Raw genomic sequence first — 22,956 nt, 5'->3', positions numbered from 1 at the left:
AATTTTGGAAAGCTTTTGGGGGGAAATTTACAAATCAGATAACTAAATCATTTCCTCCAGTAGATAAATTGACTCCTACAGTATGGCTTATTTAATCCCAAAAATAACTTACCATCGAAAATGCAGAGTAAGGCCTTTATGTTGATAGTAATAGCATCATGGTTGGCTATAGCGATGGCCTGGAAACAGAAGTAGTAGCCGGGGGTCAGAGATTGGTTGATTAAGCTATGGGGTTTTGTAGCTATGGAATGGATGACGTGTAATCTTCAAGGGGAACAAGCAACATTCCATCAAGATTGGGCTGCTATGTTGGACTATCTTGATGGGGACTTTGTACAGCAATGGTGTCCACATAATTTGAGGATTTTGAATATTATGTAAATGTAATTGATAGTTGCAGAATGTAAATGTGTACAATTCAATACTTCTGTCCGGGTGTAGGATTAGGGGGGTGTTAGTTGCGGTGGGAGGGAGGAGGGAAGGGGGGTGATATGTTTGAAAAATGTTAATAAAAATATTTCAACAAAAAAAAGGAAAAAATCTGTTAACAATGGAACAAATGATTGTTTTCTACAGATGAGCGAGTGTGATAACAATCTGCCATAGAATCACAGAACAGGGTCCCTGGGTGTAATGAAAGGGGTTATTGGGTGAAGTCTTCCTGAACGTTCTGTACACAGCTACTTCCTGGAGGGTTGTACGAGTGGAGGGAGGTATGAGGGCAATATCTATTATTTTTCTTTATGGTTGATCATTGAGGTCAGTGATTGGTCACACAGGAATTTCTTCTAGACCTTGATAGTTGTTGCCATTTCTCTTGATTTATGTTTCACCCATACCTCAAAGGCCTGAATTTGATTACTTCCTGGCACTAGGGAGAGATACTGGGGATCACCCGTTTTGGGCTGGCCAAGATGAAGGAGAGCGTGCTGATGCTGGCATCCTTCGAGAAGACAGCTGATCACTTGTTTGATGCTGCTTACTTCGGGCAGAAGGATTCCGTATGTGGTAAGTCTTCTTCAGGTAACCCAATTCATCATTAGTTGCAGATTTGTGAGGTATTTTACAATAACTTTCTAGAAACGCAAATTAATCTATGGTTCATAAGACTATCCACTTTTCTCATCTCGTCATACTATGTTTCTGGATTCTTAGAGGGACATGGGTGTAGCAGTGGTGTCTTTGGTTCTGCAGATTTCAATATGCTAACTCTTAAACCAGGGGTTTATTTATCTTATTTTAAATATTTTATAGCTCATCACCCACAGGACATACCTTCTTAATTGAGGCAGTGTCTTTCTGTCTTGCGCAAGGAACGTTTGCTGCCACGTTGGCATGAAAATTCTTCAGCAACAAGAGCACATCAAAAGTGCAATCTTGCATTGCACACATGTAGGCCCAAGCCTAAATACTCTGGACAACCTAACCGCTCTGAGTGCACACCAGTAGCAGATGTGCACTCTGCAAATGACAATTAACATTACATGGGCTATAATTAAGTACGATAAACAAAAAATAGTAAACTCAAAGAACCATTTAATAAAAGGTTAACTGAGTTAAAATAGACCAACCACGCAAAACAACAGATTCAGATGGGGAAAGCGACTGTTGCCAATTATTTATGCTACAAAGAGATAGGTTCATTTGACAAAATAAGATTCAATTTCTTTAATAAAGACCACCAAAATGTGCTCGCGATGAAACCTCTACTGGCCAGAGAGTTCCAAACCATGAGTCAGTTGTAGAGAAAGTCCTGATTAAACCTTCCCCAAAAGCAAAAATTTGGGAATGCGTAGTCTGAAGTTACTGATCTGTACAGTCCCTCTTCTTCAAGACTCCTGTTATTTCTGTAGGTTGAGTACAGAGCAAGAAGCATTTCTTGCACAGCAAAGGAAAAATGAGTCTTTATGCAGGTGTGGCTCCAAAGAGAAGCAGGTCCGGTCACACGGTAGGCACGCGCCATATCAATGCTGTCAGTGAGGTTGTCTACTTTCTATCATTTGTAGCTTAAATTGTTTTGGGGTTTTTGACTGAGGACCTTTTCTTCCAACCATTCTACTGACTTCCTCTCCAGTAATTCTTTATACAATGTATTCCTCAATGCTGTCCTGAGCAGTTTTATCAGAAGACCTGCATAATTTGTATCTCCATTGCCTCACATCCCACTGCCATTGGCTACGTTGTACCCTGAGTAACTCCCTATGAAGTTCCATATTGGTCTACTGTGACTTCAGATGGCGTCACTTCTCACCACGGGAGAGCCCCTCTCCATGAGTCTAAGGAGTAAAGAGGTGAGGCTGCTAACCAATAGTCCTGCTTGGGGTGGTAACATATTTATATGTATATATATGTATATGTATTTATATATATATGTATGCATATATGTCAAAGCTGCGGACTGCTAATTCTTTCTCTGAGTGAGATTTGCTGACATCCATCTCACTATATGTCCCTTTTATTCATGAATATTATATCTTTACATGTTTGTTGTTGGATTCCAATGTGCTATTTATAATACTGCTATTTTTAACCTGTTCTTCCTATGGTTAATGCAGGATTTTGCTACATTCCAAAATGGCTGCCATGTTTTTGCGAAAAAGTTATTAGCTTGTGGTGTTAGGCAACATGGGAAAAGGACTAATCTGCAATATCTATTGTCATTGTTTTCATGTCTCCCTAACGTGATCAAGCGCTCGGGGAAGCGTGTCGTTCAGGACACAGCCCTGGCGTCCTGTTTTGTTTTGTTGTGTGTTTTGCCCACCTTTTGTGTACCATTTATTAAACTCGTGTGTTCATTTGACTCGAGTTTATTATTTTCTTTCCTTTGGGACTTCTAGACCTCATGCTTTGAGTGCGGTTTTTCTCCTCCATGTTTTAACGCTATTTTCACATTGAGCGTTCCATGTTACAAACCAGCACCAAGAATTTACGTTTTTTTGTGGATTGTGCGTGATTCCGCCACAATAGCATATGTGGGCTCTAACGCTGCAGCCGGCGGCTGATTGACTGCTTATTGGAGTTCGAGTGTGGCACCCTCTAGGGAGTTAAAACTGATAGCCCTCAGTTGCTAGCTGATGTGATGTGTGCCGGAGGACGCACGAACAACGGCTCGCAGGTAGGTGCCTATTCAGTTTTTTTCTATCTTCCTATGGCTTACACAGCGGTATAGTGCCTTTTCCACTCGCTCTACGCCGGCATCCACACTTCTTGCATATTGACCCACATTAGTTTCGTTGTGGATAATCATGCTTTGCTGAGGTCGTTTCCCATTTATATGTTTAAAGTATATTTTTTATGGTACAGGCCGAGGATTTTTTCCTTTGGTCGTTTTTTGGCAATCACACACGCAGGCATGCAGGACGCCAGGGTAGCAGCCCGGCTGCTCCAGGCCAAGGACTTATTCAATGAGAAGCAGGATCTACCTACAGTGGCACCTACTAGTGGGGTTAAGAAAACTGCCACTACCACCTCTACTGAAGTTACATTACTTCGTGAAATTGAAAAATCCTGTAAAAAGGAGATATCTAAGTGGTGGGAGGAGCACTCCCTGCAAAATTACCTTGATGTGGGTCGTGTACCTCGTGGACTACAGATTATGACACCACCATCTTTCAAGCATCAGGATCCTAACATGTTGGAAGAGTGGGGAGGTGCCAGCAGTCATTGCTCTGCGCAGTTCTTGAAAATTTTAGTCAAGTATGCTAATTCCGATCGCAATGCTGTACTTCTACATCTTGACAAATTAGAGTCTGAATTACGTGACATTCCTAGCACTGAAGAGGGTAAGAAACTACGAATCAAAATTGAAGAAGATCTTATTGCCGACGAAGAGGAGATCAAACAACGCAAACACAGAAAGTTCATTAGAGACAAAACTGACTATGAATCAGGTCGAATCTTCACTTTTGCCAAGCGGTTTGACTCATTGCATAAAATTTCAACTACACAATCTGATGTCTCCGTTTCAGAAAATGACGAAATGCCTATTAAATTAAATTTTGTAGACGAAATGAGACTTTTGTGTCTAAGATGGAAAAAACCAAAAGAGAGGCAGAGGCCATGGAAAGAACAGAGGAAGAGGGAGAGGAAACAAACAGAAATTGTCAAAAGGAAAACAACCTGTCGAGGCTGTCGTGGGAAACTGCTCCGATGTACATCAACAGGGCAGGTCAATGCACTCTGGAGCCAAATAGCTACAACAGACAATATGAATATTCATCAAATTGTCAATCTGTCTTCCCACACTCTCACGGGCTCCCAATTATCATTGCTTTCATTGGCTTTGAATTTCTGTCCTACCACTAAGTTTGACTATGTCCAGTCACGTTTGGACTTTGACATATTTTTACGTAAAGTCAGACTAAAAAAATTCTTCTCCATCAATCCCCCGCAGGCCAAACCATCTGTGCCGCGTCTTGGCCGAACTGATCTTTGCATTTCTGACATTTCCACCTTGACTGACCTGGCTTGTTCTCCATAATGAATTTTTTGATCCCTCTACTTTTGACCTAGTCGACTTTGACATTGATACCAATTGGGATACACATACTAAATTAAAAAATAAGTCCAGGTTCAACCCTCAATTTTCGGTCAGGGGATGTATTGAAGCATTTCATGATTTATGTGTCAATGATTTTCGTAAACTTCAGAAGAAACCCTTTAACAACAAACAGAATCTTACTACTTCACAACGATCTGCCCTTAATGAATTGCAGAACTTGTCCAGCATTGTGATAAAACCTGCCGATAAGGGTTCCAATATCGTTATCCAGGACAGGGAATGTTATGTGGCTGAGGCTAATCGTCAATTACGGGATCGGTGCTGTTATTCTAGGCTACCTAAGAATCCTTTTGTCGAAATACAGTTTGAGCTCACCGCCTTATGTACCAAGTGGGCCGAGAAAGCCCTTATTGAGGATGAGCTTGCCAAGTTCCTTGTTCCTGCGAGCCACACCATTCCCACTATATATTTTCTGCCCAAGACTCATAAGTCCCTGATCCACCCACCAGGCAGGCCTATTGTAACCTTATGTGGTTCCCTCCTAGAACATATGGCCCAGTTCATTGATGAGACCTTGTTTCCATTCGTGTCAGCCCTGCCCTCGTATCTACGTGATACCAAGGATTTTTTTGAGCCATATTTCTGATATACCTTGCGAGGAGGGATTAATGCTAGCTACCTTAGATGTTGTTTCTCTTTATACATCTATAGATCACACGACTGGGTTAACAGCTTGTAAGCATTTTTTGGACACCCGTTCTTTGAATTTCTTGGGGCACAGTGGTATGATTTTGGATATGCTTTTGTTCTACTTAACTAACAATGTCTTTCTTTTCGAGGGTTCCTTTTATCACCAGGTTAGGGGTACTGCTATGGGCAGTACCTTTGCACCATTTTATGTTAACTTGACCATGTAGTGGTGGGAGTCTTTCTTGTCTGAATTACTTTTAATTAGTTTTTCTACACAAGTTATTGGTTGGTGGCGGTACATCAATGATATTTTTATCATTTGGAAGGGAAATGAGAATGAGTGGGGATCTTTTGTGGACAGCATTAACAACAATGCTGTAAATTTGAGATTCACTAAATGCCACAGTTCCACCCAAATCGTCTATTTGGATGTTAATGTAAGATTGGACAACCTAGGCATCCATACCTCCCTACATAACAAACCCACCAATACTGGCCTTTCCTTACATGCAACGAGTTGTCACCCGCTTTCTTGTAAGAACAGTATCCCTTATGGCGAATTTATTTGCTTTCGGCGCAACTGCACAGACATTGACGAGTTTGACCGCTGTTGCAGGTTGGCTGCCGCTGACTTTTTACAATAGGGATGCCAAAAAAAGATTATTGAAATGGCTTTCTCTAAAGCACTGTCACTCTCAAGGGAAGTATTACTACATGGTTCTACCAGTAGGAAGTAAAATGAGGATCAGGATGACCTCCGCCTCATTGTGACATTTAATAATGCCTCTTATGATGTTCGTATTATTGTTATGAAACATTGGCATATCCTCAGGTTGGACAAAGACTTTGGCCCATTACTACCTAAATGTCCCACGTTAACTTACAAACAAGCACCTTCGTTAAAGGATAGACTGGTTTACAGTTACTTGTCTCCTGTCCAGAAAAATTCCACCATGACCAATTGGCTACCTGGCTTACCTAAAGACTTTACCAAGTGTCCAAAGTGTAAAGCCTGTCCTCATGCCACTATCTGTAAATCTTTCATACATCCAATCACGGGCATTGAATTTAGATTGAAACATTTTATCAATTGTGAGACTCCTTTTGTAGTGTACGTCCTAACATGTCCCTGCCGGAAATGGTACGTGGATCCACTACATGTATACTTATGCTCCGTATTTTGCAGCATCTCAGAGCAATCAAGAACTTTGACCCCACGTATCCTATGGCTAAACATTTCAGGCAGGAACATGACAGTGATGTCCATTTGCTTACATTCTTTGCTGTGGCTCATGTGCTGATCGACCCGAGAAGAGGGGATTGCACTTTGAGATTGAGACAACTGGAAACCAGGCTTATTCTGGACTTTGACACTAAGTATCCCAATGGGCACAATCTGGATGAGGAGTTGCATACCTTTATGGGAACTTAATTATTTTGTTTTTCTGTGCGCCTACATCTCTCTCTCTTGCTTTTTGTTGTTTGATCTTGGTCCCTTGCTACTGTATACTGCTTCTCTTCTTCTTCATTTAGATTTTCTGCCCTGGCCTGGAATTGCTTGTTTTATTTAATTTGCATTATCTTTGTTATCCAACTCTTTTTATTTTTCAGTTGGTCTATGTTGGCTGTCTTGCCTTTCTGATGTATTAGGGGGATGTAACTTTGTGAGCACACAATTGCATCTGTACTTTGAAATTTTGGTTTTTGATATTGCTTTTTTAATTACTTTTTTGCCTTTATTTTTTCCATAAGCTTCAATACTGTATAGGTGTGTTTCCTGATTGTGGTTCCTCTTTATGTGGGCATTTGAATCAAGAACTAATACTGGTTTTTTTGACTATTGGGTGCGTATGGTTTTTATTTGCACCCGAGCCAGTAACTATCAGTTTTTTAATATGGACACACATATTAGGAGGACATTGGTATATTTTCTGCACTCGCACTTTATGATTACTAATTTTTCTGCCTATCTATTGCTGCTAGGTTGATATGTTTACGGTCAAATGCACTTGCACTTTATATTGTAGCCTGCAACATGTTTTTATCTTAAGGGTTGCATATATTGACTGCCTACAACCGTCAATGGAGATTTTACATTAGACAGCATTATTCTGTCCCAGCTGTTTTCCTACTGCTTATGATTACTATGTTGTCATGCTGAGCTAGATATGCACTTGCACTTTATATTTTTTAGCTATTTGTTGCATCGTTTCATATGTCTACATAGGAATGCACTTGCACTTTATGTCACAGCTGCGGACTGCTAATTCTTTCTCTGAGTGAGATTTGCTGACATCCATCTCACTATATGTCCCTTTTATTCATGAATATTATATCTTTACATGTTTGTTGTTGGATTCCAATGTGCTATTTATAATACTGCTATTTCTAACCTGTTATTCCTATGGTTAATGCAGGATTTTGCTACATTCCAAAATGGCTGCCACGTTTTTGCGAGAAAGTTGTTAGCTTGTGGTGTTAGGCAACATGGGAAAAGAACTAATCTGCAATATATATTGTCATTGTTTTCATGTCTCCCTAACGTGATCAAGTGCTCGGGGAAGCACGAAACGCGTCGTTCAGGACACTGCCCTGGCGTTCTGCTTTGTTTTGTTGTATGTTTTGCCCACCTTTTGTGTACCATTTATTAAACTTGGTTGTTCATTTGACTCGAATTTATTATTTTTTTTCCTTTGGGACTCCTAGACCTCATGCTTGGAGTGCGGTTTTTCTCCTACATGTTTTAACTATGGACGAACGGGACGAGGGCAACGGGACGAAAAACAAGGCTCCTCTGATGCCAGACAGGGCCCCCGCTCCAGTGGGGGGATGCGAGCAAACCCAGTCAAAGGAAAGCCATGAGTCAAGTAGGGGAGGAACTGGCGGAAGCCACAATATCCCTCTTGTTGTGGCTTCAACATTCCCTAAAAATGCAGACCAATGCGATAACTGGCTCTATCTATAAAGGCGGAAGGGCTCAACATGACTGTACAACCAAGTGTACAAGCCTCTCTGCTCATAGCCACTCGGACTCCAGAATGGCTCGCCCACACGCCGACAAGGAAGGAGGGGGAACTTGTGCCGAGACGAGTAACAGAGGAACTAAATAACGAAATAGAACCTAATAGTTGTCATCCAATGGAAATGGCTACATTCAATATGAACCAGACTACAAAACAGCAAGGACTAAAGGGCCGTAAGTCAGATGTGAGCCCTGCGGTGAGGCATTCCCCTCACAAAGAAGCAGAGAGGAAACGGAAACCCCTTCAGCCAAAAGGAAACAAAGTACCAGCTAGGTCGATCAGGCACAGGAATCCTGGCTGGGGAAATGAAATGGAACCAACGGACAGAGAAATTCTGGAAGGAGTATCGGTCTATGAAAATGGAGATGACCTACTAAGTTGCAGGGACCTGTTGATACTTGGGAAATCCATAGGACTGACTACTGGAAAAAGACGGAGAGTGTCCTCTGCGCATTCCGCCTCGGTCCAGATAGATGAATCGACATCAGAGTCGGAGGCCAATCACCCCCCTAACACTCAACAATCTGGGGAAGCAGAAGAGGAACCTCCGGATTGATAAATGGAGGATGCGCCATCCAAAAGATAGACCTATTCCCATTACGCAGCACCGCAGGGCCTACACACACTGTTGGACTATGTATTTGCTGTATCTGAGTTGACAGGAGAACTAATGCGTTCCGAATATAAAGCGAGAGTCCTGTCGGCCCACTCGCCGCGGATTGTAGAATGGCAGTATTCTCCACCGAGGGCACGGATCCCGACGTGGAGACTTAGAGCGGAGGCCTTAAAAGATGCAATGTTTAGAGAGGACCTAAGAAAAGAGATGGTGGAATATTTTGAACACAACACAGGGAGTGTGGAGTCAGCTGGCTCGCTATGGGAGGTATTTAAAGTGGTGGTGAGAGGTGCGGCAATATCTAAATCCAAGAGGCTGCAGGGTGAGATCACTGGGGAGTTGCACAACGCAGAGCAAGATATGGAGGGAATCATGCACAAGGGTGGACACACACCTGAGGAGATGGGGACGGTTATACGGCTGAAACAAGATTGCGAGAAACACTGGGACCCTGTGAGAGACTATGTAACCTGAGCTATAAAAAATACGCGGAAAGACAGCATGTAGGGGGAGATAAACCAGGCAGGCTGCTAGCCTGGCTATACAAACGTGAAACGCCTAGGCAAAGAATTAGGGCAATATGGGACAGAACGAACAGGACAAGCACTAGATACTCAAAAGGGAGTAAACAAAGATTTTGCAGAGTTTTACCAGCTATTGTATGCAGATACTGGCGGGGAGACAGAGGTGGACATAATGGACACTATAGAAGACATTGTGTTAAGGAGAATTCTCATCTATGGCTAATTTCCCTCACCTAATGAGTCCCCCAGCAGCTTTGCTGGACTTCTGGAGTTTTTTTTCCACTTGGTAAGAGTGAGAGCTTTTTCCCCACTCTTACCTGTGTTTTGCTATGTGTTTATACCTGTTTTTGTGATTGTGGACTCTGAAGTACACCACTTCAGTAGCCCCCTTCTTTTTGTGTGTCACACAGCACCTTCAGTGCAGTGGCACAGGGTTGTCTTTGAGACTTCCCTCGACTCCATTTCTGAGGCGACTACCGTCCCCCAGAAAAGGGTAAAGTTACCATTAACTTTACATAGTCAATCTACCACAGATCCAGTACACCCCATCTTCCATGGAGTACTGGGAAGGGTTAATTCGTATTCCTTTTTATCTGTACCTCCTAGAGTATTGTTTTGCTCTTTTAACATTTAGACTTGGCTGGCGGCAGTGGTATCTACCCTAACTTTTCTACCACGATTATATTAGATAAACGTGGTACTGTTCTTGGCTATTATATTAGCCTTGAACATAAACCCACTTGACCAAATCATCTTTCTTTTGTCTCCGGTTGGGTTTATTCGCCATTTCTTTTTGTTAAAGTCCTTCTTGTGTCTTACTTTGCGTGGCAAACTAGGTTTGCCTTCTTTGTTCACTGTCTTTTGGCGGGCTTCTGCTCAGAAACCCTCCTCAAAGCACCTGGGTGTCTAGGTGGGCTGAATGTGAGGGAGGGGTGTAGTCACCCCCTGCACAGGGTATCCTAGGAAACCCAATTCGCGCTTTGTCATGATTGGCCAGGGTAGTTGTCCGGGCTGGACAACGCCCCTGCTGGGTGATTGACAGCCAGGCTATGTGAATGGGGGTTTTTCGCATAAAAGGCAGGTCTCTTGGGCTAGAAGTCAGAGAGTCGCCACTGGAACTACAAGGAACCGAAGAGAAGTGGAGAGAACAACGGCTGCTGCAACTACCCTGTCCCAGTGATGCCCTGCTGCAGTCCTGAGCTATCTTCCCTTCAACGACTCAGAGAAGATCCAGTCCGGAGTCTTCTTCCCTTGAGCTTGGTGAGGATAACCAACTCATCTTCCACAGCCAGAGGATCCTCTTCCTTGGTCGAAATCGCTGCACGCTGCTGTAGTGGTCCGGATAGCCACCTGAAGAGTCTCTCCTGTTTTTAAGGAGCGCACCTTTTAATCCTCGTCTCTGCTGCCGGCTTCATCCCTGTGTGGTGCAGACCCCCTTCAGAGTCCTCCTTCACAACGAAGCTCCAGGAATCGTGGGTCTGCGGGAAACCAACAGGAACAACTGCCAGGGCACCAGCTGCACCATTGGAACAAGGGACTGTGTTCTACTTGAGGAAACTGGATGAATCCCTTTTCTTCATTTCCAAGGCTTGCCCTTGTCTTCCATCCTTCTTATAACTTTTGCTTCTGAACATTGACAATATCGAAGTACTTTTGGCTACGTTGAATCGTGAACTGTCTGTGTGATCTTTGGCAACAGGCCCCGGTGTCTTTCGACTCTGGCTCCGGCCCTTTGACTTTTGAACTCCTGTCTGTGTGTTTCTAGATTCTGCCTTCCTAACCAACAGATTGCTTGTGATTTTTGCCTCCAACTCCCTCTGGGTATCTCAGGTGCTAAGTGTGTTTTTGCCCTGGTAGCATTTCATGTCACGGATACGCGTTTATTTAGTAGACCGAACTGTCAAAATGTGATCGCAATCGTATTCGCGGTAACGTGTTTTGTTCGTAACACCGGTTCATTCAAACACAGGCTACTTACCTTGAGACTTACGGTACAAAGTGAATTGGTTAGTTGTAGTATATTTAACGTGTGGTTTTTATTTGAGTTTAATAGAAGTGTTGTGTTTATAACGAATGGTTTAAAAAATAAATGTACTTATATTTTTTACCTGAAACATTGAGTCAGTGTTTGCTTGAGTCACAGTAATTGTGGTCCCTTTGTGTAATCTCTGCTACTGCTCATATACTCTTGAGATTACCCTGGCTGCTCCGCCACTGCTACCACTCTGACATAGTAGTACAGGCTTGTACCAAAGGTAAAACTTGGATTGCCACCTGCAGTCTTAATTGTGTGTAGTGCTCCCTAAAAGCACTGCACAGGATTCTGCCTAACACATTCGCCTTCCCAAACTGGAGGCTTCAGAGAGGGAGGACCGAGAGGTCCCAATCACCTTTGAGGAATTGGAGGCCCTGATCAAACTCCTAAGAATGACATAAAATGATTGTTAGTTTTTGGAGGAAAAGATGTCTTCTCCTTTTTTATTATTTTCAGGTTGGCCCAACGCGTTTCGAGATTCATATTCTCTTCATCAGGGGCATACATCTTCAATAATTCTTTCACTTTAATCTACAAATAATTAATCAAGCATTAATTACTTTTTACAGAAGGTCAAAAGAAGAATAATTAACCAAGTTAAATCACCTTTTATAAAAAGCAGACAATTCTTAAAGAGGGGCATCCCCTTACAAGTTCCTCAATGAACCTGACCTTGCTAGGGTACAATTGTTAAGAGTGCAATGATTTGATTCATGTTGTACATTTGGTACCAAAATATTAAGTCATGTGAGACCAAGATTGAGAATAATGTAGTTTTAACAAGATTTCTACACATTAAGAACCTTTAATTTACATGGATATGCTATCTTGAGACATAATGCCTAGAAAAAAATCAAATAAATAGAGCCTGAATATAAAGTAGGGAAGAGATGGGGAGAAGGAGAACTCACCCTTCTTCCGGTAAGATAGTGGATAGAAGTCCACGGAGAGAGCAGTGGTTGCTGAAGGTAGTCTAGTCAGGAAGCTCCGTTCTCCTATGGGAGAATAAGAGCATAAGTGCCTGCAGTCCGTCTAGGCTTAAGTAATAGCCCTATGATGTGAAAGAGAACTTAATTTCAATTAGATGATAGAAGAAGCAACAGTCTACGGCAGGATTGCGGTCAGGAAGCCCAGCTCTCAGACCGCATCTGCCACGGACTGTTTATTTATACTCAATGATGGAGCCGTGACGCCACTCGCGCATGCGCGAGCGGCGTCACAATTAACCATGACGTCAGTCGCGCGTGGGGGCGGCGTCAATGACCCGTCACCCGACACCCTGTAATCAATATGAAGGTAAGTAGACGAGACGTGATAACATAACTGTTGTCACGCGCTATTCAGGTCCGTGAAAGTAGAATGTTATAAAGGCTCACTATTTACTGTGTGTCTATGAAAAAAATGAAGAGAAGTAATCTAAAAGGTATTATGTTGCATGTCAAACTTCAACAGCCTACTGCCACAAAATAATGGTGTAAACGGCTAAAGTTGCATTAATGAAAAAGATAAGAACAATGGTTTGATCATTGCAATAAAACAATCCAAGTACACTGGAGAGCATTGTTGTGATTCAATGTTGACTATCCAGAATATCCAACTTTTACATATCAACATTTCAAAGAAAAGGAAGAACAGACACCTGTACAAATTGTCTAACCCAAAAACGGAAGGGTGTACAATCTATTGTCAATACCATCCTAAAAGGTGTTATAATCAGGGAATCCTAGAAACAAATTATCAGTTATTAAGGCAAGAATTGTGTGAATGTGAAAAATAGCCATGTTTACAGAAATGGACCTAAATAATAGTCCTCATTAAGGCCCAGTGAGGTCATTGCATCAAGTTTATTTATCCAGAACAGTTCTCTCTGGGCCAATAGTTTAGGTAGATTACCTCCCGGCTGAGGGGATGTAGAACCTCCAGAATCACTAATTGCATTTGACAGACATTGTGTCTTGAGTCACGGAAATGTCTGAAGACTGGTGATTTTATGTTCTGTGTCCTGATGCACGATTTGTGTTCCGTGCATCTATCCTTTGCCCTTCCGTTTGTCTTGCCGACATAGTATTTCCCGCAAGGGCAGCGAATTGCGTAGATGACATTTTTGGTGTCACATGTTGCAAAGTGCTTCAACATGATTTTTTTACCAGTATGCGGGTGACGGATGTGGTCTCCTTTAATTAGGTTATTACAATGCTGGCAATGTAGGCAAGCAAAAGTGCCAAATTTTGGTTTACTTAGGGTCTTCTGTGTTGTTGATTTGCTCCTTTCCGCTCTTATCAATTGGTCTCTGAAGTTCTTTCCACGTTTATAGGCCATCATTGGGGGATCTGGAAATAAGTTGGATAAGGTTTCATCTGATTTAATCAAGTTCCAGTTTTTATGGATGATTCTCTTAATTTGGAAACTTTGGCTTGAATATTTGAGCGTATGTATCAGATTTTTTTCTTCTTTCTTTCGATTGGCCTGTAAGAGTACATTTCTGTCATGTGTCTCAGTGCGTATGATGGCTTTGTCGATAATCTCTGGAGGAAATCCTCTGTCTAAGAACCTTTTCTTCATGGTATTGTATTCTTCTTGTAGTGTGTCCGTTTCAGAGGTAATTCTTTTGAGTCTTAACAACTGACTGTATGGTAAATTCTCTTTGAGATGTTTAGGGTGATGGCTTGCATGATGCAGACAACTGTTCACATCTGTGGGTTTACGGAAGATCTTATTTTCATATGCGTGCCAGTATATTCCACTGTGACATCTAGGAAATTAACCGTAGGTTTACCGATATCCATTGTAAAGCCAATTCTTCGGTTACAGGTGTTAAGGTAGTTCATAACGCTACAACAAGAAATAGAGGAAGTCACAGTACAATTATCAAAACTCAAAACGGCAACTGAATTGAAACAAATCTTGGAGGATACAAATAATAAATTGGATTCCTACAAACAGGACATTGAGCAAAGAAAGATCAGAAAATTTCTCTGTGACACCCTAGATTACGGCAGAGATATCGTCTATTCCTGGCAGGAGTTCTATGCCAATACCAGACCTCAGCCAAGGAGACCACAGAAACCTCATAGCACACCAGACAGCAATACGGATAGCAGCGAAGTGCTAAGTGGAGAAATCGATTATAGACCTCATCCTTCAGCAGCATCAACCTCCGCTAATACTCCAGCAGTAGACCAACCAGAGGATACCAGTAATAGACCGACACCAGAGAATCGACCTGTTCCTTTTTTAGGAAACGGAAAACAAGAGGAAAGAAGGAAACTGCGTCAAAAAAAGAAATAGATGAACATTTGGTCATCAATATATCATCCAAACCGCTGACTTCTGCTCAAATTCAGACACTCAATTTAGGAATATCCTTCATTCCAACAAATTCTACCTCGTTCTTCGAAGAAGAAGTGAACTTGTTTAAACTCATACGGAAAATGGAATTGAAGGTATTCTTTAACAACATAGAGGAGAATATACGATCTAAAGACACGCTAAGATATCTGGAGTTAAAGAACAAGAGTACATTCCATCCCCAAGTCAATCACCCTCTCATTAACCTGTTTAAACAAAGAACTATGAAAGATTTGAAACGTCTGAAATATGCCCAGCCTAGGAAATGCAAGATCAGGAAACACCAACTGAAATTAATAAAACAACTAGCAGAAGATACCACGTTGACACTAAAACAGGCAGACAAAGGTGGAGCACTCGTCCGGATGGATACCTCACTCTGACAAAGGATGTCGGAAACAACTGGAAGATTTGCGGACTTATAAATCACTAGACAACGACCCAGTCATGGGAATTATCTTAATTATACAGACAACTGTGGACAAGGCTGAAACTATGAATTGGATCTCCGAAAAAACAGCAGAATACCTTCTTCAAAAACATCCCGTCACGCTGGTGTTCTATGGACTCCCCAAAATCCATAAAAATTTGAATGATCCACCATTCCGTCCTATTGTCGCTGGGACAGACAGCATTTTCCAACCGCTTGCCATCTACTTAGATACTGCTCTTCAACCGGCAGTTCAATCGATCAGCACATATCTTAAAGACACCACTCACTTCCTGAGGAGCTTACAAGCACTACAGTTGGAGGATGAGACTGTACTTCTGTTTACAATGGATGTAAATAGTTTATACACTTCCATCCCTCATTCGGAAGGTATAGAAGCCATGGAGTGGTTCCTACTGACTCACAGAGATGTGAACATCCACAAAGTCTTCGCACTAGAACTGCTACATATCATACTTTACAACAATTATTTTAGGTACAATGGACAATACTATTTTCAAATCTCAGGTACTTCTATGGGGTCGTCAGTAGCCCCATCCTATGCCAACAATTTTATGTACCACTTTGAAAAAACACACGTACTGGACAACCTCAGATGGCAGAATAAGATACAAACCTGGCTACGATACATCGACGACATATTTGGAATTTGGAAAGGTACAGAAGCGGAACTACTTGAATTCTGGAACTACCTTAACACCTGTAACCAAAGAATTGGCTTTACAATGGATATCGGTAAACCTACGGTTAATTTCCTAGATGTCACAGTGGAATATACTGGCACGCATATGAAAACTAAGATCTTCCGTAAACCCACAGATGTGAACAGTTGTCTGCATCATGCAAGCCATCACCCTAAACATCTCAAAGAGAATTTACCATACAGTCAGTTGTTAAGACTCAAAAGAATTACCTCTGAAACGGACACACTACAAGAAGAATACAATACCATGAAGAAAAGGTTCTTAGACAGAGGATTTCCTCCAGAGATTATCGACAAAGCCATCATACGCACTGAGACACATGACAGAAATGTACTCTTACAGGCCAATCGAAAGAAAGAAGAAAAAAATCTGATACATACGCTCAAATATTCAAGCCAAAGTTTCCAAATTAAGAGAATCATCCATAAAAACTGGAACATGATTAAATCAGATGAAACCTTATCCAACTTATTTCCAGATCCCCCAATGATGGCCTATAAACGTGGAAAGAACTTCAGAGACCAATTGATAAGAGCGGAAAGGAGCAAATCAACAACACAGAAGACCCTAAGTAAACCAAAATTTGGCACTTTTGCTTGCCTACATTGCCAGCATTGTAATAACCTAATTAAAGGAGACCACATCCGTCACCCGCATACTGGTAAAAAAATCATGTTGAAGCACTTCGCAACATGTGACACCAAAAATGTCATCTACGCAATTCGCTGCCCTTGCGGGAAATACTATGTCAGCAAGACAAACAGAAGGGCAAAGAATAGATGGACGGAACACAAATCGTGCATCAGGACACAGAACATAAAATCAACAGTCTTCAGACATTTCCGTGACTCAAGACACAATGTCTTGTCAAATGCGATTAGTGATTCTGGAGGTTCTACATCCCCTCAGCCGGGGAGGTAATCTACCTTAACTATTGGCCCAGAGAGAACTGTTCTGGATAAATAAACTTGATGCAATGACCCCACTGGGCCTTAATGAGGACTATTATTTAGGTCCATTTCTGTAAACATGGCTATTTTTCACATTCACACAATGCTTGCCTTAATAACTGATAATTTGTTTCTAGGATTCCCTGATTATAACACCTTTTAGGATGTTATTGACAATAGATTGTACACCCTTCTGTTTTTGGGTTAGACAATTTGTACAGGTGTCTGTTCTTCCTTTTCTTTGAAATGTTGATATGTAAAAGTTGGATATTCTGGATAGTCAACATTGAATCACAACAATGCTCTCCAGTGTACTTGGATTGTTTTTATTGCAATGATCAAACCATTGTTCTTATCTTTTTCATTAATGCAACTTTAGCCGTTTACACCATTATTTTGTGGCAGTAGGCTGTTGAAGTTTGACATGCAACATAATACCTTTTAGATTACTTCTCTTCATTTTTTTCATAGACACACAGTAAATAGTGAGCCTTTAACATTCTACTTTCACGGACCTGAATAGCGCGTGACAACAGTTATGTTATCACGTCTCGTCTACTTACCTTCATATTGATTACAGGGTGTCGGGTGACGTGTCATTGACGCCGCCCGCCCACACGTATTCCTGACATTACGCCGCTTGCGCGTGCGCGCTAGTGACGTCATGGTTGTTATGACGCCGCTCGCGCATGCGCGAGTGCCGTCACGGCTCCATCATTGAGTATAAATAAACAGTCCGTGGCAGATGTGGTCTGAGAGCTGGGCTTCCTGACCGCAATCCTGCCGTAGACTGTTGCTTCTTCTATCATCTAATTGAAATTAAGTTCTCTTTCACATCATAGGGCTATTACTTAAGCCTAGACGGACTGCAGGCACTTATGCTCTTAATCTCCCATAGGAGAACGGAGCTTCCTGACTAGACTACCTTCAGCAACCACTGCTCTCTCTGTGGACTTCTATCCACTATCTTACCGGAAGAAGGGTGAGTTCTCCTTCTCCCCATCTCTTCCCTACTTTATATTCAGGCTCTATTTATTTATTTGAATTTTTTCTAGGCATTATTATGTCTCAAGATAGCATATCCATGTAAATTAAAGGTTCTTAATGTGTAGAAATCTTGTTAAAACTACATTATTCTCAATCTTGGTCTCACATGACATAATATTTTGGTACCCAATGTACAACATGAATCAAATCATTGCACTCTTAACAATTGTACCCTAGCAAGGTCAGGTTCATTGAGGAACTTGTAAGGGGATGCCCCTCTTTAAGAATTGTCTGTTTTTTATAAAAAGTGATTTAACTTGGTTAATTATTCTTCTTTTGACCTTCTGTAAAAAGTAATTAATGCTTGATTAATTATTTGTAGATTAAAGTGAAAGAATTATTGAAGATTTATGCCCCTGATGAAGAGAATATGAATCTCGAAACGCGTTGGGCCAACCTGAAAATAATAAAAAAGGAGAAGACATCTTTTCCTCCAAAAACTAACAGAATCATTGTATGTCATTCTTTGGATGTATTGAACTACATATCACTGTCATTCTAAAAATTGTATACACTGTATGTGTGTAAAATATACAAAAAGTCTTCTTGAAACCAGTCAGACCTGTTTTTACATCTCCTTAGGCTTATTGCCTCATTGACAATGTGCAGGGGACGCAGCTTTCCAAGATTTGGATTTCTTCTGTTCTCTAGTATATTCCAGCCTAGATACCAAGGCTGAGTCTTTTTCCCCTGCACCTCAAATTCTTTTCTGAAGTTATTTATCATTAAGCATTATAAAAGATCTGTCTTTAATTGTCATTAACAATTTAGTGTGCAAGTGCATTTCAGCATCTTGGTCGTGATCAAACTCCTACCTACCAGTAAAACCCTGGATGGGCTCCCTAGTGAGTTCTATAAAGCATACAGGGCGGAACTGCTCCCCCCGTTGCTGGCGATGCTGAATGAAGCATTGGAAAAAGGGGTGTTACCATAATCATTGAGGGAGGCGATTATTGTCCCGCTCCTTAAGCCTGGCAAGCGGAGCATGGATTGCGGGTCGTACAGACTGCTGTCCATGCTCAATAAGGGATAGTAAGATACTCACTGCAGTGTTAGCAAACAGGTTGCGACCAATCATTGCTAGACTCGTACACCCCGATCAGACAGGTTATGTCCCTCATACGAACATATCTGATAACCTATGACATCATATTATGGAACAGACGGAGAAAGATTCACAGGAGCTTGCAATATCATCTTTGGGCGCAGTGAAGGCCTTTGATTCAATCAAGTGGCCTTGGTTGATGGCGGTCCTAAAATGGTATAGAGTAGGGCCAGTGTATTTAAGGTGGATGCAATTGCTATGCAGCGTGCCACTAGCTCGAGTTAAAACAGGTACGGTCATCTCTGATCGATGGTAAATTGGTAGGGGCACCAGACAGGGATGCCCATGGTCCCCGATACTGTTCATCCTTGCAATGGAGCCCTTGATATGATATGGCATTTATAATGCACCTATACACAAGTGTTTCAAGGCACGACGAGGCAAGGGAGGGGAACAAAGGGAGGACAGACAACGATCTTACTAGGTCACGTGTCATTCGGATTGCGCAAGTGCGTGGCAGGGGGGCAGGGACAGTGCAATACATGGGAAAGATAACAATAAGTAGCGGCCAGCTTGTGGCAAGTGCATGGGTAAGTGCAGACGTCAGGCGTCAAAGGCTGGTAGGGGGGGACTGTAGGGATACAGAAACAGTCCCCAAATGTGGGGGTTGCCAGGTGGGCAGTGCTGGTGTGTGACGCTGGCTACTATCACGGGTCGGGCCTGGGCCCGAGATCAGAGGGTGTCCAGGTGGCCAGTGCAGTTCTGGTTGCAGCCAGGAGGTCAGCAGAGGAGAGGAAGAGAAAAAGCAGAAGCAAAGGGATAGGTTTTGATGTGCTTCCGGAACCGGAGATGGTTCTCCTCAAGTTTAAGGGAGGTAGGGAGACTGTTCCAGAGGGAGGCACCAGCCGAAGAAAGAGGTATACCCCCAACTCGTTGCTTAGAGAAACGACTGACCCTGAGGGAGTTGGAGGCGGATGAGCGGAGAGCTCGAGAAGGAAGATATTTAGGGAGAGAGAGTTGAAGGTATTAAGGCCCCAGGCACCAGAAGGCCTTGTGGACGATGCAGAGGTTTTTTAACTTAATCCTCACGGTCACTGGGAGCCAGTGCAGAGATTTCAGTCCTGGAGAGATACGATCCCTGGCGATATATCTGAGGCACCATTTTGGGGAAGTGGGTATTCCCACAAAGGGAGGGCTTCATCTGATATCACTGTATGCCAATGATACGCTGTTATACTTAAGGTACCCCGAAGAGAATCTGGAATACATATTGGAAGTGATGGACAGATACGCTGCATTTTCTGGGTTAACGGTTAACCCCAAGAAGTCATGCATATTTCCCCTGGGTAGATATGCAGGGATTCCGCGAGAGAAGCTCAGTGGGAGACAGTGACCTTTAGATATCTGGGGATTGATGTGTATCATACGACCGAGGTCGAATATAAACATAATACAGAGAAGTCGATGACAAATATTGAACGCATTATGAAGTTCTGGGCTAAGCTCCCCCTGACCATGATGGGAAGAGTGGCATTGTTAAAGATGGTGGTGTTGCCTAGGTTGTTGCACTTCTTCGGGAACATACCTTACATGCTACCCAAGCGATTCTTGGCTAAGCTCCAAAGCTTGTGTAGAGTATTTATATGGCACAATACTAGGAATCAAATCACACTATGGAAATTGCAAAATGTATATGATAGGGGGGGCATTAAATTGCCAAACTTTGAGATGTATTTCCTTGATAGTCAATTACAACATGTGACCAGGTGGTTATCAGATGAGGCAACACTGGAATCTAGATTGCGGAAGGCAGAATGTGTCCCGTACTTGCTGAAAGAATGGATCTGGTTGCCAATATCGGGACAAAGAGAGAGCACGAAAATGTTCGAACTAGGTAGGAAAGTGTGGCAGAGAGCTTGCCAAGCTATGGAGAACCCTGCTCTGTGTTTCCCGCAGATGCCACTGGTGGCATTAACTGGGGTAGATGAGCAACTGCGAAAGATAATCCGGAGGCATTGGGAACCAGATGGTATTGTCACGTTGGGAGATATATGGCAGGATGGGAAGGCGGTGGAATTTATACAGGGCCCAAAGGGTGGGCCAAAAAGTCGAACCACAGCTACATCTTGGAGACTAACATACAGTCTAGAAGACCTAATCTCTCTGATAGACATCAAAGCTTCACGAGCACCGGGCCCTGACTGGCTACCAAACATGATGTTGGAGAACCCGATTGAATGGGCAGCCGCGCTGGACGTAATTTTAAAATCTGTGCTGGAAACAAGATCAAAACCGGACTTTTGGAAAGAGGCAACCGTGGTTCCTATTTTTAAAATGGGGGACCGTACTGACCCAGGGACCTACCGGCCAATAGCGCTCCTAGATGTCCTTTGGAAACTTTATGCCACACTACTTCTACAAAGAGTGAAAAAATGGGCCAAGGACTCTGGTCATCAAGACCCATTCCAATTTGGATTCACAAATGGAGCAAGAACATCAACACCTTTATTCTTGCTTTCTGTATGCTTTTTACCGCACGCTCAAGTGTTGGGAGTCCTTGTGTTTAGCTCTCGAGCTTTTGCTGCGATTTCACGCTTTTTCAAAGAGAATTTCTCATTTTTCAGTCAAATAGAGCCTCAAGCTCCACCGTCTCTACATCCGATTAACGGGGATCCGTGTCGGATTTTTCTACGCCCCTCAAGGGTGAAGATTTCGTCGAGTTACGCTTCTTGGAGGAGTCCAGAAGTTTCTGCAGCCTACCCGAACATGGCCCAGGAGAAAGGGAGCTTGACGCCCGGAAAGCTGTTCAGGGTTTGCCCTGAATGCCAGCTGCAGAATGTGTTCAAGGAGGACGAGCACTCGAAATGTCTCTACTGTCTTCATGAGGACAAAACGCACATGGAGAAGGACTGTGCGTTTTGCAGGAACATGTCGGAACGGACCATCAGGGACCGACACCTTCGTCTCTCCAACTGGCTGGAAGGAGCCCGTCAGGTGAGAAGAAGATGAAGTCCGAGCGGTCTTCTAAGTCCTGTGAGGGCGCCCCGGCGACGGGGGCCGAACAGAAGGCAAAGCACTGCGAGTCCGTGGGCACCGGGAGCGCCGAACGGTCGGGCTCCTCGGCTGCCAGGCAGGGCGTATCCTCGCCAGCGCCATCAACCACGAGCCAACGCTCTGGCTCAGGGATGAGGAAGGCCGAGAACCCGGCGAAGCTTCTGGAGAGGCCCCAGCCAAGCTCGAAGGATCCGGCCGAGGGGGAGCGAGGCGATGACTCTCCCCCCAAGGTGAAGGCCACAGGCCCACATAAGGTGGCGAAGGCCTTGATTCACCCGGCCAAGGCCTCTATCGAGGAAGTTGCGGCGGCCCTGGTACAGCCTGTGGAGGCTACACCAGTGGAGGCGACCTCGGGCCCAGAGTCTCCCTGCCTCTGTGGAGGGAAGCCTCTTTCAGACCCATCAAAAAGACCCCGGCGGAAAAAGAGGGGGGGCGGTGGCCATTGTGGACACAGACACAGCATCCGAGGAGGAGCTGGTAGAAGTCTTATAGGGCCTCAACGAGGGCGTCAAAGAGACCCGTTCCCACGGGAGGGATCCCGACGAAGGCGACGACGAGAGCGACGGCGGCACCGGCGAGGGTCCTAGTCACCCGTCGCTTCCAGAGCCGCAGGACAACTCGGCGGCCATTTTGTTGGCAATACAATCGTTATGTTCGGAGATGAGGACGAGATTGCCCTTACCACCGACGGAAGAAACGGAACCAGGCTCGGCGGAGGAGCTAGAGCCAGGCCCGGCCGAGAAGCCCCCCAAACAAGAGAAGACTGATCCATCCAGCCCCGCGTTTTCAGCCCTCACGGCCTACTCAACCTTTGCCCACGTCCCCCGTCCCTGGGGATGACACTGGGATGGACACAGCCACGACGGGTACCGACGACGACGGCGGTGACGACAGGACGGAGCTCCCATCGCCCCAGCCCGGGCCTCCCCGCCCGACGAGATCGGATCTTTCCATGCAATGATCGCCAG

At 43.5% G+C, this 22,956-nt stretch overlaps 1 protein-coding gene across 1 annotated transcript in view; it reads left to right on the top strand.

Moving 5' to 3' along the window:
- Positions 1-22,956, top strand: part of POLR3A (RNA polymerase III subunit A) — a 1,042,059-nt gene that overhangs the window by 982,932 nt on the left and 36,171 nt on the right. Inside the window, exon 30 of the mRNA XM_069611006.1 lies at positions 876-1,008. Coding sequence (XP_069467107.1) covers positions 876-1,008 — 133 coding nt within the window. The remainder of the gene's footprint in view (positions 1-875; positions 1,009-22,956) is intronic.

The sequence above is a fragment of the Ambystoma mexicanum genome, chromosome 8 (assembly GCF_040938575.1).
Source record: "Ambystoma mexicanum isolate Mex_15411 chromosome 8, UKY_AmexF1_1, whole genome shotgun sequence".
NCBI classification, from domain to species: Eukaryota; Metazoa; Chordata; class Amphibia; order Caudata; family Ambystomatidae; genus Ambystoma; species Ambystoma mexicanum.
Note: the sequence above shows the minus strand (reverse complement) of the source record. Positions and strands in the feature narration are given on the sequence as shown.